This window comes from Ursus maritimus, unplaced genomic scaffold (assembly GCF_017311325.1).
Source record: "Ursus maritimus isolate PB19 unplaced genomic scaffold, ASM1731132v1 scaffold_35, whole genome shotgun sequence".
Lineage (NCBI taxonomy): Eukaryota > Metazoa > Chordata > Mammalia > Carnivora > Ursidae > Ursus > Ursus maritimus.
Genome location: NW_024426119.1, coordinates 14119761 through 14139467, shown reverse-complemented (window position 1 = coordinate 14139467; position 19707 = coordinate 14119761). Strand labels below are relative to the sequence as shown.

At 42.6% G+C, this 19707-nt stretch overlaps 1 protein-coding gene across 1 annotated transcript in view; it reads right to left on the bottom strand.

The window, feature by feature from the left end:
* LOC103676810 (nuclear receptor ROR-alpha) overlaps positions 1-19707 on the bottom strand; it is a 98074-nt gene that overhangs the window by 16018 nt on the left and 62349 nt on the right. Inside the window, 4 exon segments of the mRNA XM_040620562.1 lie at positions 115-236; positions 5745-5770; positions 5772-6114; positions 9057-9198. Coding sequence (XP_040476496.1) covers positions 115-236; positions 5745-5770; positions 5772-6114; positions 9057-9198 — 633 coding nt within the window.

Sequence of the window (19707 nt, the reverse complement as noted above, 5' to 3'; positions counted from 1 at the left end):
AGATCTGATGAAGACATTCATTCTCTGTCTGTTTGTATTCTTCAACAGATCTCCTGCATAAACACGTTTCCCAGTGTTGCCCTAATCCTGGGTAAAAATCTTCAGAGTATATACCTTGTTTTGGTAGCTCTCTATCTCCTCCTGCAGAAAGGTCTGCCACGTTATCTGCTGGAGCTCTTCTCTCAAGTATTGGCAAGTTTCCAGATGTGATTTAGATATATTCTGTGCAAGGTGTTCTAAGGAGAAAACAGGAGATCATGAACATGAAAAGCCAAGCTCTTCTCTGGATAATCAGGGTTTTCCCTGCTTGATATTTGGTTTAAAAAGTAACAAGTACAAAGCAACATGCTGAACCAATTTTAATTATCTTTACATTTTTAAATAAGCAATTTAGAACTATTCTGTATTTTGGAACATGAGGATGAAGGACAGGCAAAGCCAATACTTTGCAATAAGTCTTGGTGACTTCAAAGACCCTCCTGACCTTGACCTTCTTCTGTGGATTTACAGCAATGTCTGGGATGAACAATTATTAGCCTGGGAAGGCGTGGGAAATGACCAACACAGCCTCTTGGCATTTTTATGAAGACACATCTGCTGTGTACATTGACCTGGGGAGGATTACTCCTGAAAAATTAGGAAATGGTATGCTTTTGTGAAAGCAACTATTTCTTTCTTTTCTTTTTCCAGCAAATAGCACAACAAGCATTCCTGAGGGCCTACTATGTCACTGTATATAGGGTGGTGGTTAAGAGATGGGCTCTGGCACCAGACTGCCTGTGTTTGAAACTCAGCTCTTGTACCCACTAGCTGGATTATCTTGGGTAAGTTACTCAACCTCTCTGCCCTTTGGTTTCCTCATTTGCAAAATGAGGAAAACAGTACCTACTTCATAGGGCTTGTGAGAATTAAATGAGTTGAGCACTTAGAACAGGGAGGGTTACCTAGTATGTGCTACATAAACACTTATTATACTGGAGTGTGGGTAGTTTGAGGATATTTAAAGAAATGCCAAGGAAGTTTCTCTAGGAACTTATAATCTGGTGAACATGTATGGACACGCTGAAAGGCCAGTTCAAGACATTCGACAATAAAGCATCAGGTTGAATTATATCAGAAGAGGAAAAAGAGAGAGAGAGAGAGAGAGAGAGAGAGAGAGAGAGAGAGAGAGAGAGAGAGGGAGAGAGAACAGGTCCTGTCATGGAAGGGAGAGGTGAGGGGAGTTAGAGGATGCTTCTTGGCAGGAGAGGAACGATTGAAGTGGACCCTGAAGGAAGGGGAGGATTTGGCAGGCAGAGGCCAGTGGTGTGAAGAGGTGAGGAGTTCCACGTTCGAGGGATGATAGATAAAGGAGCAAATAATGGCATTTACAGGGGACGGGCAGATGTGATAAAGTAATAGTATCAAAACAGAACCATGAGTAGGTAAGAGTCCATATTCTGGAGAATCTCGAATATTAGGATTAAGGGTTGGACCTGCTTAATGAAAGGAGTCAGTGGAATTCCCCAGGGCAGCTGACACACGGAAGGCTGTATCTGGGGTAACAGAACAAGCAGTTTTGTGATTGGTGGACTGGAGCAGAGGCTGGAGCTGGGGGCACCAATGAAAGGCTGCTGCAATCCACGTGGGCGGGACTAAGCGCTTCAGGTAGGTTGGCAATAAACGTTATGGAAGGGACGGACAAGGGAACTGACAAGATTCCATGAATATGAAACCATACCCCAAAGGGATCTTCTTCTAGGGTCTTGATTATATAACAGGAAAGCCATTTAAAAGAATGGTGCTGAATGAAAACTTGGCAACACTAGTGAGAGGGTCTGTTTGGAAATTTGTCACTGCTTTCAGCAAATAGAATCAGACTTGTTTGTGTGAAAACAGAGTGGGTTCACCTCAATGAAGCTTGAAACTCGAGTCTCCTTAGAGACACTGAAACACAATAAATCTTAACAGCCCTATTTGGCAACACACAGACGTGAACACAACATAAATAAATGCCAGGAAAATAAAACAAACAGAAGAAAAAAATTAAAGGAAAGAAAGAAACAGAGAGACACTGACCAAAAGAGGGAGAAGCCAGTAATTTATGTGTCTTAGAATCAATGATGCTTGCGAAGAGAAGAGAGGAGTAAAGACAAAAACAATGAGTCAGAAACAAGAAAACAAATGGGGAACAGTAAATCAATGTTTGCCGATATGAAAAGAAGATGAAGTGTTTGCAGGGAGTGTGGGGGATCCTACGAGGTGACAAATGAGACGAGGCTATAGTATTCCCTTCCAGATCATGCTGCTTTTCCAGTTAATATGGGCAGCGTCTTGCTTTACTTCATCCCAAAAATTGTCCCCACCCATCCTTACCTATTTGAGCCCAGCGTTTGGAAATCAGACAAGGAATGGAGTAATGTACATGTTGAACCAGTAGAGGGCAGTGGCTGCATTCTCACCAACTGCCGTTGATGACAATTCACAGTTGATTTGGCAAGTGTAAGATTTCAGACACTTTACTATTTTTAAATCTCCATTTCAGCAAAGGACAATATGGTCAGACTGAGTAAAAGTTAAGTTAGTGTGGTCTCTTAGAGAAACACTCTGGAATAGTGAAATACCGTGGTACTAGGAGTTAGGAGACCTGGTTTCTGGTCTGAGCTCAGCAGATAAACTCACTTTGTGATGGGCCAATCAGTTCACCTTCTCAACCATGATTGTTTCTTCAACCCAGCTAAGGTCTAGGTACTTTAGATAGAAAATCCTGAATTCTGAGTTAGTCACAGATTTTCACAGTGGGAAGGACCTTTAGACATCGCCTGGTCCAACCTCTCCTCAGTTTACAGATAATAACACCATTAATAACGACGAGAATAATTAATAGCATTTACTATGTGCTAGCCCCATACAACTTATATATACACACATATATTCTGAATATGTATATTTTCTTCATCTTCATAACAATCCTAGGAGAAATGTGCTCGTCTTATCTCCCTTTTACAGATGATGAAACCAAGTGAGGTTAAGTGACTTTTCCAAGGTATCATAGCAGGCACGTGGCACGTGATTCAAGCATACATGGTTTGGGGCCAGTCTGTGCTTAATCTTTATATTCTATAGGTAGGGGAACTGCAGCTTGCAGAGGTTACATGACTTACACTGGGTTGTACAACCTAGAGCAAAGATAGGACCACACAACATCTAAGCAGACTTCTTGACTAGTGCTATGTCCAGTAATCAGTCGACCTTTCTGCACAAGGCTTTCATTGTCAATTATAGTGACATGTGTAGTTAGCTCCCCCCCCTTTTTTAAGTGATCCTAGGTTGTTTATCTGGCATGTATAATTGAGGTACTAACTGTACCTCGAGGGGCAAGATTTCCTAGCCAGGAATGCAGATGTATTTCCACTAACGGTAATGGATTGTAGATACTATTATTGAAAGCGAGAATTGAGGTTAGGATGTGTCAATTTACACTTTGTTTTCCAACTGTATAATTGGTTTCATTGGTTTAAAATCTGATGACAAAATTTTGCCTAAAATGAAGTCCAGGGTGTTAGTTAAAAAGATAGTAAGACTGGAATCATTCTATTGTACACCTGAAACTAATAAAACTCTGTATGTTAACTATACTGGAATTGGGGGGGGGGAAGATAGCAGGATTTGAGGCCCCAAAGGAAATATCTGGGAACCCCAGATACTTTGAAGAAGGAACAGCAACGTCTTTGGCCACTTCCATGTTGCTCAGCTCCTCCAAATATTTTGTACTGGTAAATGGGAAAGAAAATTAGACCCCAATTATATTCTTTTCAGACAAATTCTTATTTAGTTTTTGGTTTGGGACTAATCTTAGTGATGAGTTAATTTTGCTGATCCTGGAAAATGCCACAAGACATGTGAAAAGCCCCCAATTTAGGAGAGCATGGAGAACACATGAGGGCACAGGGCTCCCAGACAGCAGTGGGAGTGACAGCTGTGGAAGACACTGGCCAGGGGGCCCAGGGGGCACTGGCTTTGCCATTTCAGGCCCCACTCAGGTATTAGTGCACGTTTAGCCGAAGGGCCAAATTTCAGGGCAACGCTTTGGCTAAGCCCTACGGATTTATTTTAGGGTTGAACGTTTGACAAGCAAACAGGACAGATTCGCTACTATTTATGATAAGGTGGAAGCAAACTGAAAGTGAGCCAGGTCATTTTTCATGATATCATGTCAGCTTTCAATCAAATCCTTATTCATTTCTGAAAATTTTACTTTCATTACAGTTCTGCTTAAGTCGTGGCCAACCAAGATTTCACGACAAAAACGGAAGGTTTTTGTTCTAGTTCAAGAAAAAAATATCAAACCTACCTCTGCTCAGCTTGGCTTCTAGTTCAGAGGTTCCTCTGTTAATCAAAAGAGCTGCAATCCACCTTTAATGCTGTTCAGTGGTTAAAGACCACGCTTAAAATGTCCCTGCTCTTGAGGATTTAAATTTAGACCCATAAAGAGGTGCTTGTGTAAAAACCGTAAAGAACATTCAATTTGTTCTATTTGGAGAAAGATTTTACTGGAAATATAAATTTCACTTAAAAATGTTTTATGGGGTACAGAGGTGGAGAAACCATCTAAAGAACACAACCGTTATTTCTGTGAACGAAGGGTCTCTATGCTCAAGTCAGAACCCGCTGCGGTTCTTTTCCATCTGAAGTCTTCATTCTCTCCTCGTGTTAAGTTAGTCACCTCCACGGCAACTAATTGAAATATCCCAAAGGACTATAACCTTGTGTGAGGAGTCACGGGGAGGAGCACATCAAATTGGAAAACTGCGAAGTTTCTTATCCAAGTTTCTCTAATAATAGTGCTGTACCTAAAAATCGATCAAATGTTATAACAGGGGTTGTTAACACAACTTCCTTGAAATGGCAAGTCTTCCAGTGTCTGTGCTATCAACGTTTCTAGGTCACATCTCCCAAAAAGCAACACTGTCACACAGGATTAAGGAGATGACAAGTTTGTTTGCTTCTTTTTGCATGGTGAGTTTTCTATGAACTATATCAGTTTTGTCACCAATATCCATCACCAAACCATTTTGGCAAATAAAGAAGCCAATTTCCCCTTAACATTCATAGAATACATCAGGGTTGCAAAACCTGGATGCCTACAGGAGCTGGGCAGCGATATAAAATGGGAAAACATGTCAAGGTGTTAGGTGCTCACTGTTACCCATTGGTTGTTGCCATTCACCCATGCTGGTCCAGTAAAACTAGGTCATTTCCCCCCCTCTCACAAGAAGCTGAAAATCTGAATTGTGAGGCAGGATTGTCTAGGTTTAAAACATTAGCAACCGGTTAAAATTTTTTTAAAACTCTGCGCAGGTCAAGAAAAGGTGAAAGGCCCAGGCACAGTGTGTGGGCTGCCATTTTTACGACCTCAGGTGTAAAGCAACACCTGAACTATAACTAAGGGAAATAATGAACAAAGTTAATGGGACCATTCCCTGAGTTTACAGTTTCTGTGGCATTTACAGACCGCTTCAAGTTCATGCTGCCCCATCTCTGATGCAGACAGGTCAATGGGTTTCCTGGATATGAGATGGGAAACAGCGGACAATCAGAAGTGCGGGGGCAGGGTGAAATTTTGAAGGGGTCCAAATGGTGGAGGTGAATGGCTCTCCTAGTATCATTTTAACAACAGAACTCGTTAGAGGCAAGTCAAACATATCCCATTTACTTGAAAGGGCATGAGTAACGCGTCGCAACGGACACATGGAGGCCATTACCTAATTCTGCCATGGACACAGTTGGGGTAGGGAAAGAAGCCTGATGCTGGTGTGTAGTCACATATTGGTTCTGGTTTGATTCCATTGATATCAAGACCTGACTGGTCTGGGGAAGGCTGTATGTCCAGGTAGAAGCTGCTGACAGCAGAGTCTGCCTTGCTCCCCTCCGGGGTGTGCCCGTCGATGTAGTTGCTGAGGTCCTCGTGAAGCTCGGTGAGCCCGTTGGCCGAGATGTTGTAGGTGGGAGTCAGCGGCTCGGCCTCTCCAGGCTGCTGTTGGTGGTCTCGCTGCTGCTGCTGCATCCGGTGTTTTTGTACTTCTGCGTACAAGCTGTCTCTTTGCTTTTTTGACATCCGGCCAAATTTTACAGCTGGAAGAGAAAAGCCAGACCACACCATATACAATATGCTTTTCTTTATTATTCTCTCCAGCATGCGTTAGGGGTTCCTTTTAAGTCTCAGACAATCTCAATCAAAAACCACATGGCCACAAAAATAAGGACGTGATCCAGAGGTGAAAACGGTCCCACCCCACACAGGCTCGCTCCACATCCCAGAGGAGCTACGTTTCAGAAACAGACCTAGGACTGGTGGAAGGGCAATGACCACGTATGTTTTCCTGCTGTCACATAACCCGACGCTCGGTGGGAACCACTGATCTGTGACTTGATGGGCTTGTTCATTCTCCGCCCATGCCGCTTGCCTCGACCACATCTTTCTCTTCCCAGGGTTCAGGCCGATGTGCAGGAAGGCAGACTCACAGGGGTACATCGAGGCAAAGCAGCCAAACCTCAACTTTCATTCATTTCACTGGGTCATTCATTTGTTCCTTCCCAAACAGCCAAAGCTGGGGCTTTGCTGTGAGACCTCAACAATGAGGCCCCTTTGCAATTCCCTGACTTATAGCTCTGAGTCTATCTGACCTAAGAAGCCCCCTCTCCTCCTCCTGGGTCACGGTGATCCCGTGGAACCCTTGGGCCCACCTTTAAATGACTTTCTGCTGTTCTCATCTACCCTCAAGTAAAAAGTGTATCAGAATTTTGGGAAGGGCAAACACTGTGTAAGATCCCTGTTGGGCACATTTGTGTTGGCAATGTTTCTCCTTGCGATGTGTCCCCACATTTCAAGTGGAGCAATGACTGTACTATCTTTTCTGTTCATTCAGAATCCCAAATGATCTCTCCTAAAACGCCAGATAATTGATAAAAGAACCTTATGATTTCCTGGTTTGATCTCTGCCACTAACCCATTTTCTCTCAGCCCGATTCTGTGGTTGCAGAGAAAGCCTCTGCTGGAGGGACTAAGACCTCCCAACTGATTATGGTTACATTTATACCTGACTGGGTGCATGAACTCATCCATTTGACCACCATCATAATTCTCTGAGTCTAGGGGCAGGAGGTAAGATAGATGGAAGTGAAGTTGGGAACCGGGGCCAACCCCCTGGGTCAGCTGGCGGATTTGGCTCCTGCCAAGGAGGACATGCTGTCCCTTTACACACAGGAAACAAGTGAGTGGGATCCTGGTCAATTTCCAGTTTCCACAGCTCAGGTAACAAACTTGGGGCTGGTCAGGCAGCAACGAGGGTGCTCTGAGCTCTGGGTTTCAGGCCTGTCATTGTACAAGCCCCAGCATTCAGGTCAAGCCCATAACATGTGTTGCTACTACCTCTGTGTAAATTCTCCAAGAGGCATACTGAAGGTATCTTTTTTTCTTTTTTTTTTTTTTTTTAAGAATACTCCAGAATACCCAGAGGGATTAATAACCATAGGTGAAACTCATTCTGCTGTGACTCTGAATTGTGTTTTAACTTTTGGCTTAATATTAACAAGAGTAATTATACTATCCTGTAAGTGAAATGAAAGGATCAGTTCTTGAGAAAACGCACACACAACTTGTGATCTTAGCTTACAAGTTCACAAGAGATGTACCTGACTTTGTCAGTTTAGTGCCCCTGAAAGATGAAATTTGCAGAGCTGCATATCACAGGAATTTCTGAGTATACAGAAGTTCTGTGACTTGCACCTTCCAATGCCCCAAAGTTTATTTTCGTTCCTATATATTCTTAGTGGCCACCCTGTACCTCGCTACTGACGTGTATCACAGCTCGTGCCTGGGCTGGTCTGCAGGCCCCAAGAACATCTGATTATGGGGGAGCAGGCTTTCAGAACGCCTGCCCAGCAATCTGAAATATTTTCCACAGGCTGAAATTCCACTGGAAGAGATGTTTCCTTCAAGGGGATCTCTTAAGAGAGCCAGCCAGCCTGTACGTTCGTAAAAGTCCCTAAAACGTACCCACTGTACTTTCTGCCCAGTTTCCTTGTATAAGAATAACTGTCTTGAAATCTGGTGTTGATCATTCAGTGCACTTAAGATAGTTTTCCAGGAAGATCTTGAAATGTTTTGCAATTGAATGATAGATGGCTTCTATTTCTTAAAATAGCTTCTTTTAAGGAAAAGAACACTTGTCATTGAGCCATGCTTTGCACTGTTTTCACACATTCTGTATGTACAAATACATGGCTTTTTCTTTTGTTTTGAGACATATTTTGATTTGCCGTTTGATTTCTTATTGGGTCCTTTGCTTGTGCAGTAGTGTGTTACATAGTTTTTACATATTAAATGTTTAATATTTACAACATTGTAGATTTACCAGCTTTGTTTTATTGTTAATCTTTAGTCTTATACCACTGTGGTTGGAAAATATACTTGGTGTGATTTAAATTTGTCATATTGGTTACGTCTCTTTTTATGTGACTTAACCAGGGGATTCTTCTGTGTGCACTTGAAGAAAATGTGTAGTCCCTTTGTCTTGGATAGAATGTCTTACACATATGCTATAGAGCCATGTATTCTGAAGTAGGCCCTAAGTAAAAAATGTTCTTGTTGAAAAAGAAGTAATAACTTTAACTGAGGGTACTCTTTTAAAATAAAGCATATCAGAGAGGAGGGGGGCCAGGGGATGGGTGAAATAGTTGATGGGGATTAAGGAGTGTATGGAAATCTTAAATCACCGTATTGTACACCTGAAATTACTATAACACTGTATGTCAACTACACTGGAATTAAAATTTAAAAACTTAATTAAAAATTTTTTTAAAACCCCAAAATATATGACTTTGATTTGTGATTCAAAATATCCAGTTAACAGCGGACTCCAGTGGATTATTGAGGAGAAAGTAACTGCTGGTGGAACCCAGAAGGCCTCCAGAGGAGGGCGGGTGGAGTGGGGGAGGGGCAGAGCTGGGTCCAGGGCTCCGAAGGCCCTTGCACAAGCCAACGCTACCATACAACTCAAGCTATGAGTGCTCACCATCTCGAGACATCCCTACGGCAAGGCATTTCTGTAATCGACAGTGTTGGCAGCGGTTTCTACTGGTTCGATCAATCAAACAGTTCTTCTGACGAGGACAGGAGTAGGTGGCATTGCTTTGCTGACTTCTCCTGAAAAAGCCCTGTGATTCAGTTATAAAATATAGAACAGGTTAGTGTCAGTTTGAGCCGTATGTTACGAAAGGCCGTATACTAAGCACTGAGTAGCATTAATGTTTAATGGAGAATTAAAGTTATAGCAGATCATCCAGGAGACCATTAATGACATTAAAGTCACTGTTTTTTCTTGGGTAAAACTGATCCCTAGAGCCTAATCCTCTGTCCCTTACACACGCGAAACTTTAACTCCAACAGATGGCTGCCTACGTGATGAGGCCCTCTTGACTTCTGATGACTAAACGGTGTGCTTGATGGGTCGGTACAAAGGCACTTATCGTTAACCTTTACCTCCAAAATATTTTTAGTGGAATAAACAAAACATTTCTCTGGGATGTCCAGAGATAAGGAGAATGCCGCCTCAGTGTAACTCATGGTGGATGCAGTCCTGCTGTCCTGGGTTCTCTCTCTTAGCCCACGGACCCCTACCACACTCCAGGCATCTTGCATTCCCTAAGACAGAATCTCCTGCCCCAAGAACTTAAATGACACCTGGATGGATTATCTTGGCAGATAAATCAGAATGAGAACACTCCTCAATCCTTGAGAGTTTGGAAATATCAGGAGTTCAGAGTCATGGCCTTTATTTAACAAATCCAATCCGATGTTCATCAAGTTCCATTTACTTTTTTTTTTAATTAAGATTTATTTATTTATTTGAGACACAGAGTAAGTGAGCACAAGTAAGAGGGCCAGAGTGTGTGGGGGGGAGAGAATCTCAAGCAAACTCCCCGCTGAGCATGGAGTCTGATGCAGGGCTCAATCCCAGCACCCATGAGATCATGACCTGAGCTGAAACCAAGAGTCTGATGCCTAACCGACTGGGCCATCCAGGCGCCCCTCCACTTACTTGTTAAGCACTGTTTTGGAAATGAGAGGTGTATGCAAAGATGCCTAAGGAGCTAATGACCTCAAGGATTTCATTTATTCATTCACTTATTCATTCATTCATTCATTCACTCTTGCTGACTTCTTGAGCTGGATCCTTACTATGTCATTAATTTTCAGTGTTCATTCTTTTCCTAAAGCTACACATTTTTCTTTGGGTTATCTTTTAGAATAAGTTTTGCTATGTAGTGTTAGCATTACCATTCATTTGAAAACATGCTCTAATTTTCAATAGATTCTTCTTCAATAGATTATTTAGAAGTACATTTTTTTTTTAAAGATTTTATTTATTTATTCGACAGAGATAGAGACAGCCAGCGAGAGAGAGAACACAGGCAGGGGGAGTGGGAGAGGAAGAAGCAGGCTCATAGCGGAGGAGCCTGATGTGGGGCTCGATCCCAGAACGCCGGGATCACGCCCTGAGCCGAAGGCAGACGCTTAACCGCTGTGCCACCCAGGTGCCCCTAGAAGCACATTTCTTAATTTCTAAACATATGGGGATGTTGGTTGTCTTTTTATTGTTGACTTATTTCTTAGTGGTTTTGCAAGCTAGGGAGGTCCTGAAGAAAAGGAAGGTAACCAGAATCCTTTCCATGACGTAGAGCCATCAAGGGTACAAAAGAGCATTATTATCTTCAACTCCTTAAGGGTAAAGATACATGACCTCAACAAAGGGGACACCACTGGCGAGGGGAGAAGTAAAATCCTGAAGAACTCACAGAGTAGCGGGCACACTGACAAAGGTACTTTCTCACCAAGAGATTTTTCCGGAGGTCAACTTGGCAGTTGTATCAAAATCCTTAAAAATATGTCTATTTATTGCATCAACGATTATCCTTTAGGGAATATATTTTAAAGGAATATTAGGAATGGTATAAAGACTTATGTACAAGGATGCTCATCATAAGCACAGGCCAAAATATAAAAATAATTTAGAAAGATGCTCAAGGTCCCACATGAGTGAGTTGTGAGAGTCATACTGGATATCCATATCTTTGGAAACCAGTAAAAATGGTATTTCAGAAATGCAATTATTAACATAAAAAGGTGATAAAAATAAACATCTTTCCGCTTATCCGTGCTTTCTGATTTTTCTACAGTATGTAGGTAGAAAGATACGGGAACTACGTGGGGAAGAGCAATCTAGTAAATCTGCTTTCTTTTGTGAAGGGCTGGTGACCGCGGGTTAAGTCAATGGCCATGACGGATAAGACCTCAGTTCCCACCTTTTTGTTCTGGAAGCCACCTAGAATGGGAGGGGGCAGGGCACTGACCTATCACCCACTCTTGGCTGTCTGCCGAACTACTCACTGGCCTCAGCATGGGCGGGGCTGGGGACCCGGGGTCTCAGACCGTCTGTCTGATGTGCTTTGAATCTCACTTCTCTCAAAATACCTAAAGCTGTGGGGTTTTTTGTTTGTTTGGTGTGTTTTTTTCCTCTATGAAAAGCAAGTGAGAAGAAGTAAAGCTTTCTTTGGAGCTTAATGAAGAGAATTTGAGAAAATAAAAATGGTGACAGAGACAGCTAATCCCTAGAAAGAGATACTAAGAGGTACCGGTCTAGGTATTTGTCTGAGATACAGAATCTCTGTCAAAGCTGAAAGGTGTCTATTTCTTGAGACTCGACCTTTCTTCAGAGCCTCCGTGTTTGCTATCACTACAGGTGCCTGGGATCAGGAATTACTTGCCTTGCCTTTAGCGGAGGCTGAAATTTTGCTTGCTTCACAATGAACCCGCTCCATTTTGTTCTATGATCATCAAATATGGAGAATGTCCGAGTGATCTCTTCTTCTCTGAATGGAAGCAGTACTCACGGACCGCCAGGCTATCTCCCAATCCCTCACCTGTAGACCAAATCTCAGCATCTGTCACCTTTCCTCCTAGGTTCTCCGCCCCCCCCCCCTTAAGAATTTCTTCTCAGAATCCTCTCTGGTTTCTCCACTTCTTTCCAAAATATGAAATCCAGAACTAGATACAGCTCTTGAATAATGGCTGGGTCATTAACAAAAAAGATGTTACTTTTTAGTTTCCACTTATTAAACTCCAATTAAGAACAACCATCACTAATAAGTTCCAGAACGCTGGCATAGAAGCCATATAAAACCATCAGTTTGCTCTACTACCAGGGAATGCTGTGAAAGCATAATGATGATGATGATGATAGAGAAATTTTAATTAGTGCTTGTATTAATCACATACTTTTATTTATATTTTTGATGCTTTGATGTCTTGGGGTCTTGTGACTCAGGAGAGATTACATTTCCCAGCGCTAGCTAATTCCTGGAGATCGCAAACAGCTTGCCCCGGGGCACACTTTTCATAGGCAAACCAACCAATCCAGAGCCCATCTACCCAACCACCTCCTCTCTGAGGCTCTCACACTCTGGGCCACTATTGCCCTGCCCATTTTATCCCGGGACCAGGTACCAGACGACGAGGGCTGCCTAGAAGCCAGAGCTGGTGAAAACTAGCCAAGCTGAAACCTGCTTATCTTGCCTTGCCCATTCCCTCTTAAGGGAAATCACAACATATTTCCCCTTTCTCCCTCTCCCTCTGACTGACCTTGCTGCTTCCCACTGTGGCCTCCCCTGCTTCCAGGGACCTGTGAGTATAAAGCCTTCTTCCTTTGTGTTTGCGTCTGTGTCTTACCTACCCGACTAAAACCAATCCCAAGTATCGTTACAACAGTGCTTATTATGGTGCCAGGTACCCTGTGCTTTCTGTGGATGACGTCCTGTGATTCCGACGAGGGCAGCATGAGGAAGGCACCACCGTTTCCTTGGTTTTCGGGACCTCTAGCACCGGGTAAAGGCAGGGTATGAATTCATGCGGCTTAATTCCAGAACGCACACTTTGATCCTTTTTTTCTGCTGCCCTTGCGTGTCAGAAGGACCCCCACTTGGTTGTTCTCATAGAGGGCAGCCATTAAATCGGGCAAAGAGACAGGTATGAATAAAGTAGCAAGACTCATCTACTCCGAAATTGCTGTTTTCCTTCAGGTCAGCCCTGTTAGCAGGACTAAAGGCCACTGCCCAGGCATTTTGCAGATTTTTTTCCTAAAGCCACCTCCTGATGGGGCTTGGAGTCACATGAAAAAACCAGTCTCATGATCTCACTGTTTTCCCTCATTTCTGACCAGAGCATTAGGTCTCCTTTTATTCACGTTACTTATTTCTAATTTATTGGGAGAGATTTGGAAAACAAATAAAACAGTAGCAACAACAACAAAAACAACAACAACAAACTTACGTCAAGGACACGGCGAAACTCAAGACCTCTGTCATGAAAGGTATCTGAGTAATTACGCCATAAATTGCAAGGCAAATCCATGAAGCATTCCACATGTGCTTTGAGCACTGAGGCTGGAACTAATGTCTGGCTTCCAAGCTATCAACTTGAAAAAGAACTATACTTCTTTAGATGGCTCAGCTTTGAAGGGTTTGGGGAAAGCAGGAGCGCAAATAGACACACCTTGCTCTTCACAACACCATTTATTCTACACTGAGTCAGTTGAGCAAGTGCCTGCTGAAAGCTCTGGGAGTGGCGAAGAGCCAGAGAAGAGATCCTGCTTTTGGACTGAGGCAACAGAGTCATGCCCAGAAGGAGAGCTACCACATACCATGTGGGATGGGTCAAGTGGGGTTATAAGGTGAGAGCTATGAAGGGAGAGAGAGGGTAAGCCTGTGTGACTCAGATAAACCCTGAACTTTATATTTCGGACAGAATGAGGGCTTGGTCTTCCTTTTCTCTCTCTCCCATCCTTCCTCTCTCTCTCTCTTCCTTTTTTTTTTTCTTTCTTTCGTTCTTTCTTTCATTCTTTCTTTTGTTCTTTCTCTTCATTTCAGCATTCCTGGGGATTTCTCAGGGGCTTCAGGATTTGGGAAGTTAAACTAAAATATTTAAAGCTAATGAACACATAAAAGGAGGAGGATTAGAAGAGCAAGAAGGAGGAGAAAGAAAGGTAGAAAATATGGTAGGTGTCTTCCCATCTAAAGGTAGAAATATACTCATAAATGTAGAAGCAGGGTCTCTACTGACTGGGGAGCAACCCTGGAAAGAGTCCCAGGGAGAAATGAGTGAGCTGAGACACAAGTTCTAGGGCTTGGGGAGTTTGAGGCCACACAGAGAGCAGGGGCAGCACAAGCCAGTGCATGGCGTTTTGGGTGGAACTGAAGAGGTATGTAAGAAGAAGAGAGAAACCGCGGAAGCTATGAGTTAGCTAGAAAAGATATTAAGTTCACAGTTTTGGAGTTTTATTGCCAAAAGATGACCTAATGAATTACTTCTTTGGCTTTCTTAAAAGTTCACTTTTTATGGATGTCTAAATACATGGAGATACGCCCTTGTGAACTTGGTGGGCTTGGGCAGAGAGCCACCATGATGAATTCCAGGGGAGCAGAACTTGATGTGACTGTGGCACACTATCACCACCTAGTGGCAGCATACCACCATGCAGTTACTGCAAATACCTCATTAGAATAACAGAAAAAGGCCTTTAGAACTGAAGAAGTTGAGAGATTATCAGGTTCAGTAGTTCTCAAACAGATGGTGCATCAGAATCACCCATGAGGCTTTAAAAAAAATACACCTGAAATCTATTGAACCAGAACCTTTGGGGATATAGTACTGAACATATATAAGAGTTTGAACAATATGAAGGTGCCATTTTTGCAGGCCAAAAAAAAAAAAAAAAAAAAAGGTATCAATTTATATGATAAATATTTTAACAAAGCTTCCTGAAGATTCCACTGCCTTCCCCATGTTAGGAACCACAGACCTGCTCTAGTATTCCTATTTCGTAGATAACAAAAAGGAAGCTCAGAATGGTTAGTGACTTAAGGTTGTCTCATGCCTGGTAAGTATTAGTGCTGACACTCAAAGTCCAGTATCCTAATTTTAAGTACAGTCCCCTCTCACTTAAGTGTCTTTCCTGAAGTGTTGGGCTAAGGGAAGTGACATCACACAGTCCTGACTTCCTCATACACACCGTCTGTATCGATTTCCATAAACTCAAAGAGAACTCTCCAATGTTTACTCCCTTAGCCTTGCAAAGTGCCTTTTTTTTTTAATTTTTTTATTTATTATTATTATTTTTTAAAGATTTTATTTATTTATTTGACAGAGATAGACAGCCAGCGAGAGAGGGAACACAAGCAGGGGGAGTGGGAGAGGAAGAAGCAGGCTCCCAGCGGAGGAGCCTGACGTGGGGCTCGATCCCATAACGCCGGGATCATGCCCCGAGCCGAAGGCAGACGCCCAACCGCTGTGCCACCCAGGAGCCCCTGCAAAGTGCCTTTCATAGAGTTTTATTTCTAATTTCTGCCTTCCATCGTCTGGAAACTTCTAATGCCTAACTTTTGACTTTATGAAATTGTTCCTCATTCCTACTAGTTTGGAGTTCCCCATGACTGGGACTGAGGCCATGGCGTATGGGAAAAGACTCATTCCAGACCGTAAGAGCTGAGTGTTAAAATTTCAGGAGTTTTGTGAACCAATCATAAATATAACCATTATTTAAAATTAACTTATTATTATTTTATTACTTTGCTATTCTCATGTTCCTGAAGATATTTACATCAATTATATCTGGACCGTGAGGACACTACGTAACGGTGTGCTATGTCTTCCCTGCTCTGCATTCACTGAGAGGTCACGTTGGGAGGCCTGAAATTGACCACGTGCTGGGAGTGTTTATGCCACAGAAACTGGCAAAAGCTACAAATTGGGGCTTGATTTAATTGTGCTGCTTATTGTCTAGATTTAAAAAGTGATAAAGAAAGCACTAATGTGGGTTAAAGGTAAAAGTATACAATGTCTGTAGCCATCACACTGTGAAGAGCACAACAAATTTGAGGAAATATTCTTCCAGTATTTAAAAACTATTATCTGATTCAGTAAGGAGGTTGCTCATGTCATCACTGGTGAATGACTAAGTTCCAAAACACATCCTCATTATTTCACTTTCCTCTTATTCATTAATGTAAATGAAAATATCAACATTCATATTGGCACCGCAGTCCTTCATCAACTGCAAACACAGGTACGGATGTAGGAGTTCAGCAAAAATTACTGAGAGCCCCTGGCGAGCATCATTGGTCTATATGAAGTTTAGAGAACAGAATATTGCAGATTTCACTGTTCGTGAATTGTGTGACATTACATCAGTGACATATACGTTGAAGTTATGTACAGACAGATAGACACTGTTTTCCAAACTCAGTTAAAAACTGACCAGCACGTGACTGGACCAAGCCAGGTTCCCATCAGGCTGTCTGAATGAATCCCTGGATTCATTGGATGGGCCTCTACCCGAAGTTGTGCTTTGGCTTTCTATAGTTCTATCATCCCTTGCTCTGCCCCACAGACACACACATTCTTCAGTCCCTTCAACTGAATAGTTTTATCTTCATTCCAGAACAGAACATATCCCAGCCCACTGCCCGTTTCCTGGCCTCCTCTCCTCCAGTGTCTGCTTGCTCAGTCAAGGGACCAACTTCATCCCAATTACTCAAGGCAGAGCGACAGGCTTCACTTCATCCCTACCTCCTCCCCTCCTGCACCCACGCGGTCACCATATTAGGCTATTTCTTGCCATCTTCCTATTTCTCAAATCCTTCTACTGTTCTCCATCTTTACTGCAATTTTCTCAAGTGTATATACCTAACATCTCCCAAATTGGTTATTATACAGCCTCCCAATAGGTCTCCCTGCATCCATTCACATTCCCTCCAATTCATTTTCACACACTTACTGGAGACCTTTTCTCAAACATCAACCTGATCGGGTCTCTTCCCTGCTTCTTAGCCTTCAATGGCTCCCTACTGATGGTCAGGCTACAACCACCCGTCCAGGCAACTCTCTCCTACATTCAGTCCTCTTTTCAAAGTCCCACTCTGGCCAAGCCTCAACTGCTGTGTTCACAGTTCCTCCAAGGGCAATCCCCCAACTCCCCCATTCCACCCCCACTTGCAGAAGCTCTCCCCTTCTCTTCAGGATTCAGAGAGATAACCACTTTCTCTGACTTTGCCCCTCCCATGTACACCTTGATGGCCAGGTCTCCCTCACTGATTGCTTTGTTTCTTTGTTTCCAGGAGCTAACCCAGTACTTAGAGAAATCAACAAATACTTGCTGAATGAATGACCAGAGGGAAAAGTGACCGTACTAATTAAAAACCATGGTGACAATCATATGCTGAACATATACTCAATACTAGGCACCGTGTAGGACACTTGGCAAACATTACTGATCTGCAATTCACATCAACCTTGCAAAGTAAGTATTTCTAGATCTGTTTTACAATGAGAAAATTCAGGTGCAGAGAGGTTAAGCCATGTGTTCGAAGTCAGACAGCAGGTAAGGGGAGGAGTCAGGATTTGAACTGCTGAACCCTACACGCATCTTATTCCAAATGCCATAGACTTCTTAATACAGTACCAAAAAAGCATCGAGACAAACACGTAGGGCAGATCGAACGGAACAAGATAAACAACAAAACCAAACAAACAAGCCCCAAAGCCCCACTTTTCAGTTCTGTAGTCAAAGTTCCATATGACAGTTTAGACGCAGGAGAGGGAGGTGACATTTCATAGGGTGTCAAATACCACGTTTATATACGGGTAGGAAAACAGTTTCATTTGCTGGATGCACTCAATAAAAAGCTTTGAAATATACACGGCGTTTCCTATCGGAGTTATTAATAATTTTGCCCCAAAGTGTGGGCTGGCTGGACGGAGAACTATGGGTGTGGCTGGGAAGGTGCTCCGAGGGTCCTGCTCTGAGGGGGCTCCCCTCCTGTTTGGGGTTCCTACTCAGTAAGCCAGAGGCTGAAATGCTGATCTGATGTTTGGTCTTTTGACAATTTTCACTTAATGAATTGATTCCTACAGTTCATTAACATACCCACTTCCACTTCTGTATACACATATGTCTTAATTAGCTGTTCATTGGCTGTTTAATTACAAGAAAACAGCTGACAGCTGCCTTGCTGAATTCTAATGGCAGACGCTTTGGAACGGCTACACATTTGCTTTTGACAACCAAGATTTATTCATAACTCTATGATTTATTATGAATGTTCCTATGCCTGCCTGAATTATTGTATTTTCCAATACAACTAAAAAATTGGAATTTGGGGGGGACCATCGAGGTGGGTGTTACGCCTCCCTCTCATAGCAGAGAATCCCTTCTGTAAATGACTAACTGTTACAAATTTATTTCTCTGGGCAACTTTCTGTTGAGAATATTCAGACGTATGGGGGGTGGGGAGAAGAAATATCTTTGGATAAACATGGGCAGAGAGTTAAGTATTTAAAGTTAAGGAGGAATATAACTGTCGATTTAATTTTACTGAGGGGTAAGGAGAGGGCATGAATAGATCAAAATCAGAGACAGGAAGAGGCAGAGGAAATGACAGAATTAAAACAGGGGGCGCAGGAATAATCATCCTCAAGGAAGCAAATGAAGAAGGGAATTTGTTCTTCAGGAAAGAATAGGCCACCTCATTCGCAGAAGTTAGCTGGTACGGCGCTACACTCACACAGCTGGTAGCAATAAATCATGACATCATAGATCTCCTGAACTACTTTCCCCTTCAATAATGACTGGCCTCCCTGTAGGATTGTATGTGCAAATGATCTCTGATTAAAGCTGACCTCATGTGTCATATTTGGTAAGCGTAGATGTCTGCTCTGCCGTCCTGTGATCTGCCACACTCCGACTCAATCCAAATATACACATTCAACAGCGGTGATCCCCAGGCAAGCGTGAGGAGCCCCGCCCTGAGCCAGACCCTATGTTAGAGCCCTACTGACATCAAGGCCAATAGCCCAGCATTGCCTGTGAGCTGAGGAAGGGCAGCAGTTACTGAGACATGATTAAGACCAAAACAAAGAAACAAAAAATACAGAAAAAAAAAATCCAAATCATCTTGATGCACATTGGGGTTTCACACATTCTACTAACCTGTGCATCTCATCACAGGACTGGAAGAGTGAGCGCAACGAAAATTTTTTCTTATCACCTGGTATATAACAGAACTGAAACTCTGATGTCACAGGATGCAGTAACAGCCAAGTCTAATTTTCATTTTAAATGGCTAGCTCTAATATTGGGGCCAGGTGTTATAAAACATTAAAATAAAAATGGTGGGCATGAATATATCAATGCTGAAATGCGGATAAAATTGGTCCAACGCTAGTGACATTTCATGACTGAAATAAAAATATTAGACTCCTCTAAAAAACAATTTGAGCCTAAATGGAATATTTATGGACATTTCTTTTTAGCCAAATACCTACAAACCTCTAGAAATTGCTTTAACTCTTTCAGGGGAAAAAAAGGGAAAAGTACCAATTTTGCATTCTGGGTATCTCTGAAAAGGCTTTTTCATTGTTAATCTCAGACAGCATATTGGGTTTTTTTTTTCTTTTTTTTTTAAATTCAATTTAGTTAACATATAGTGTATTATTAGTTTCAGGGGTAGAATTTAGTGATTCATCAGTGATTCGTGAGTTGCATGCAACACCCGTTACATCAAGTGCCCTCCTCAATGCCCATCACCCATTTAGCCCATCCCCACCCACCTCTC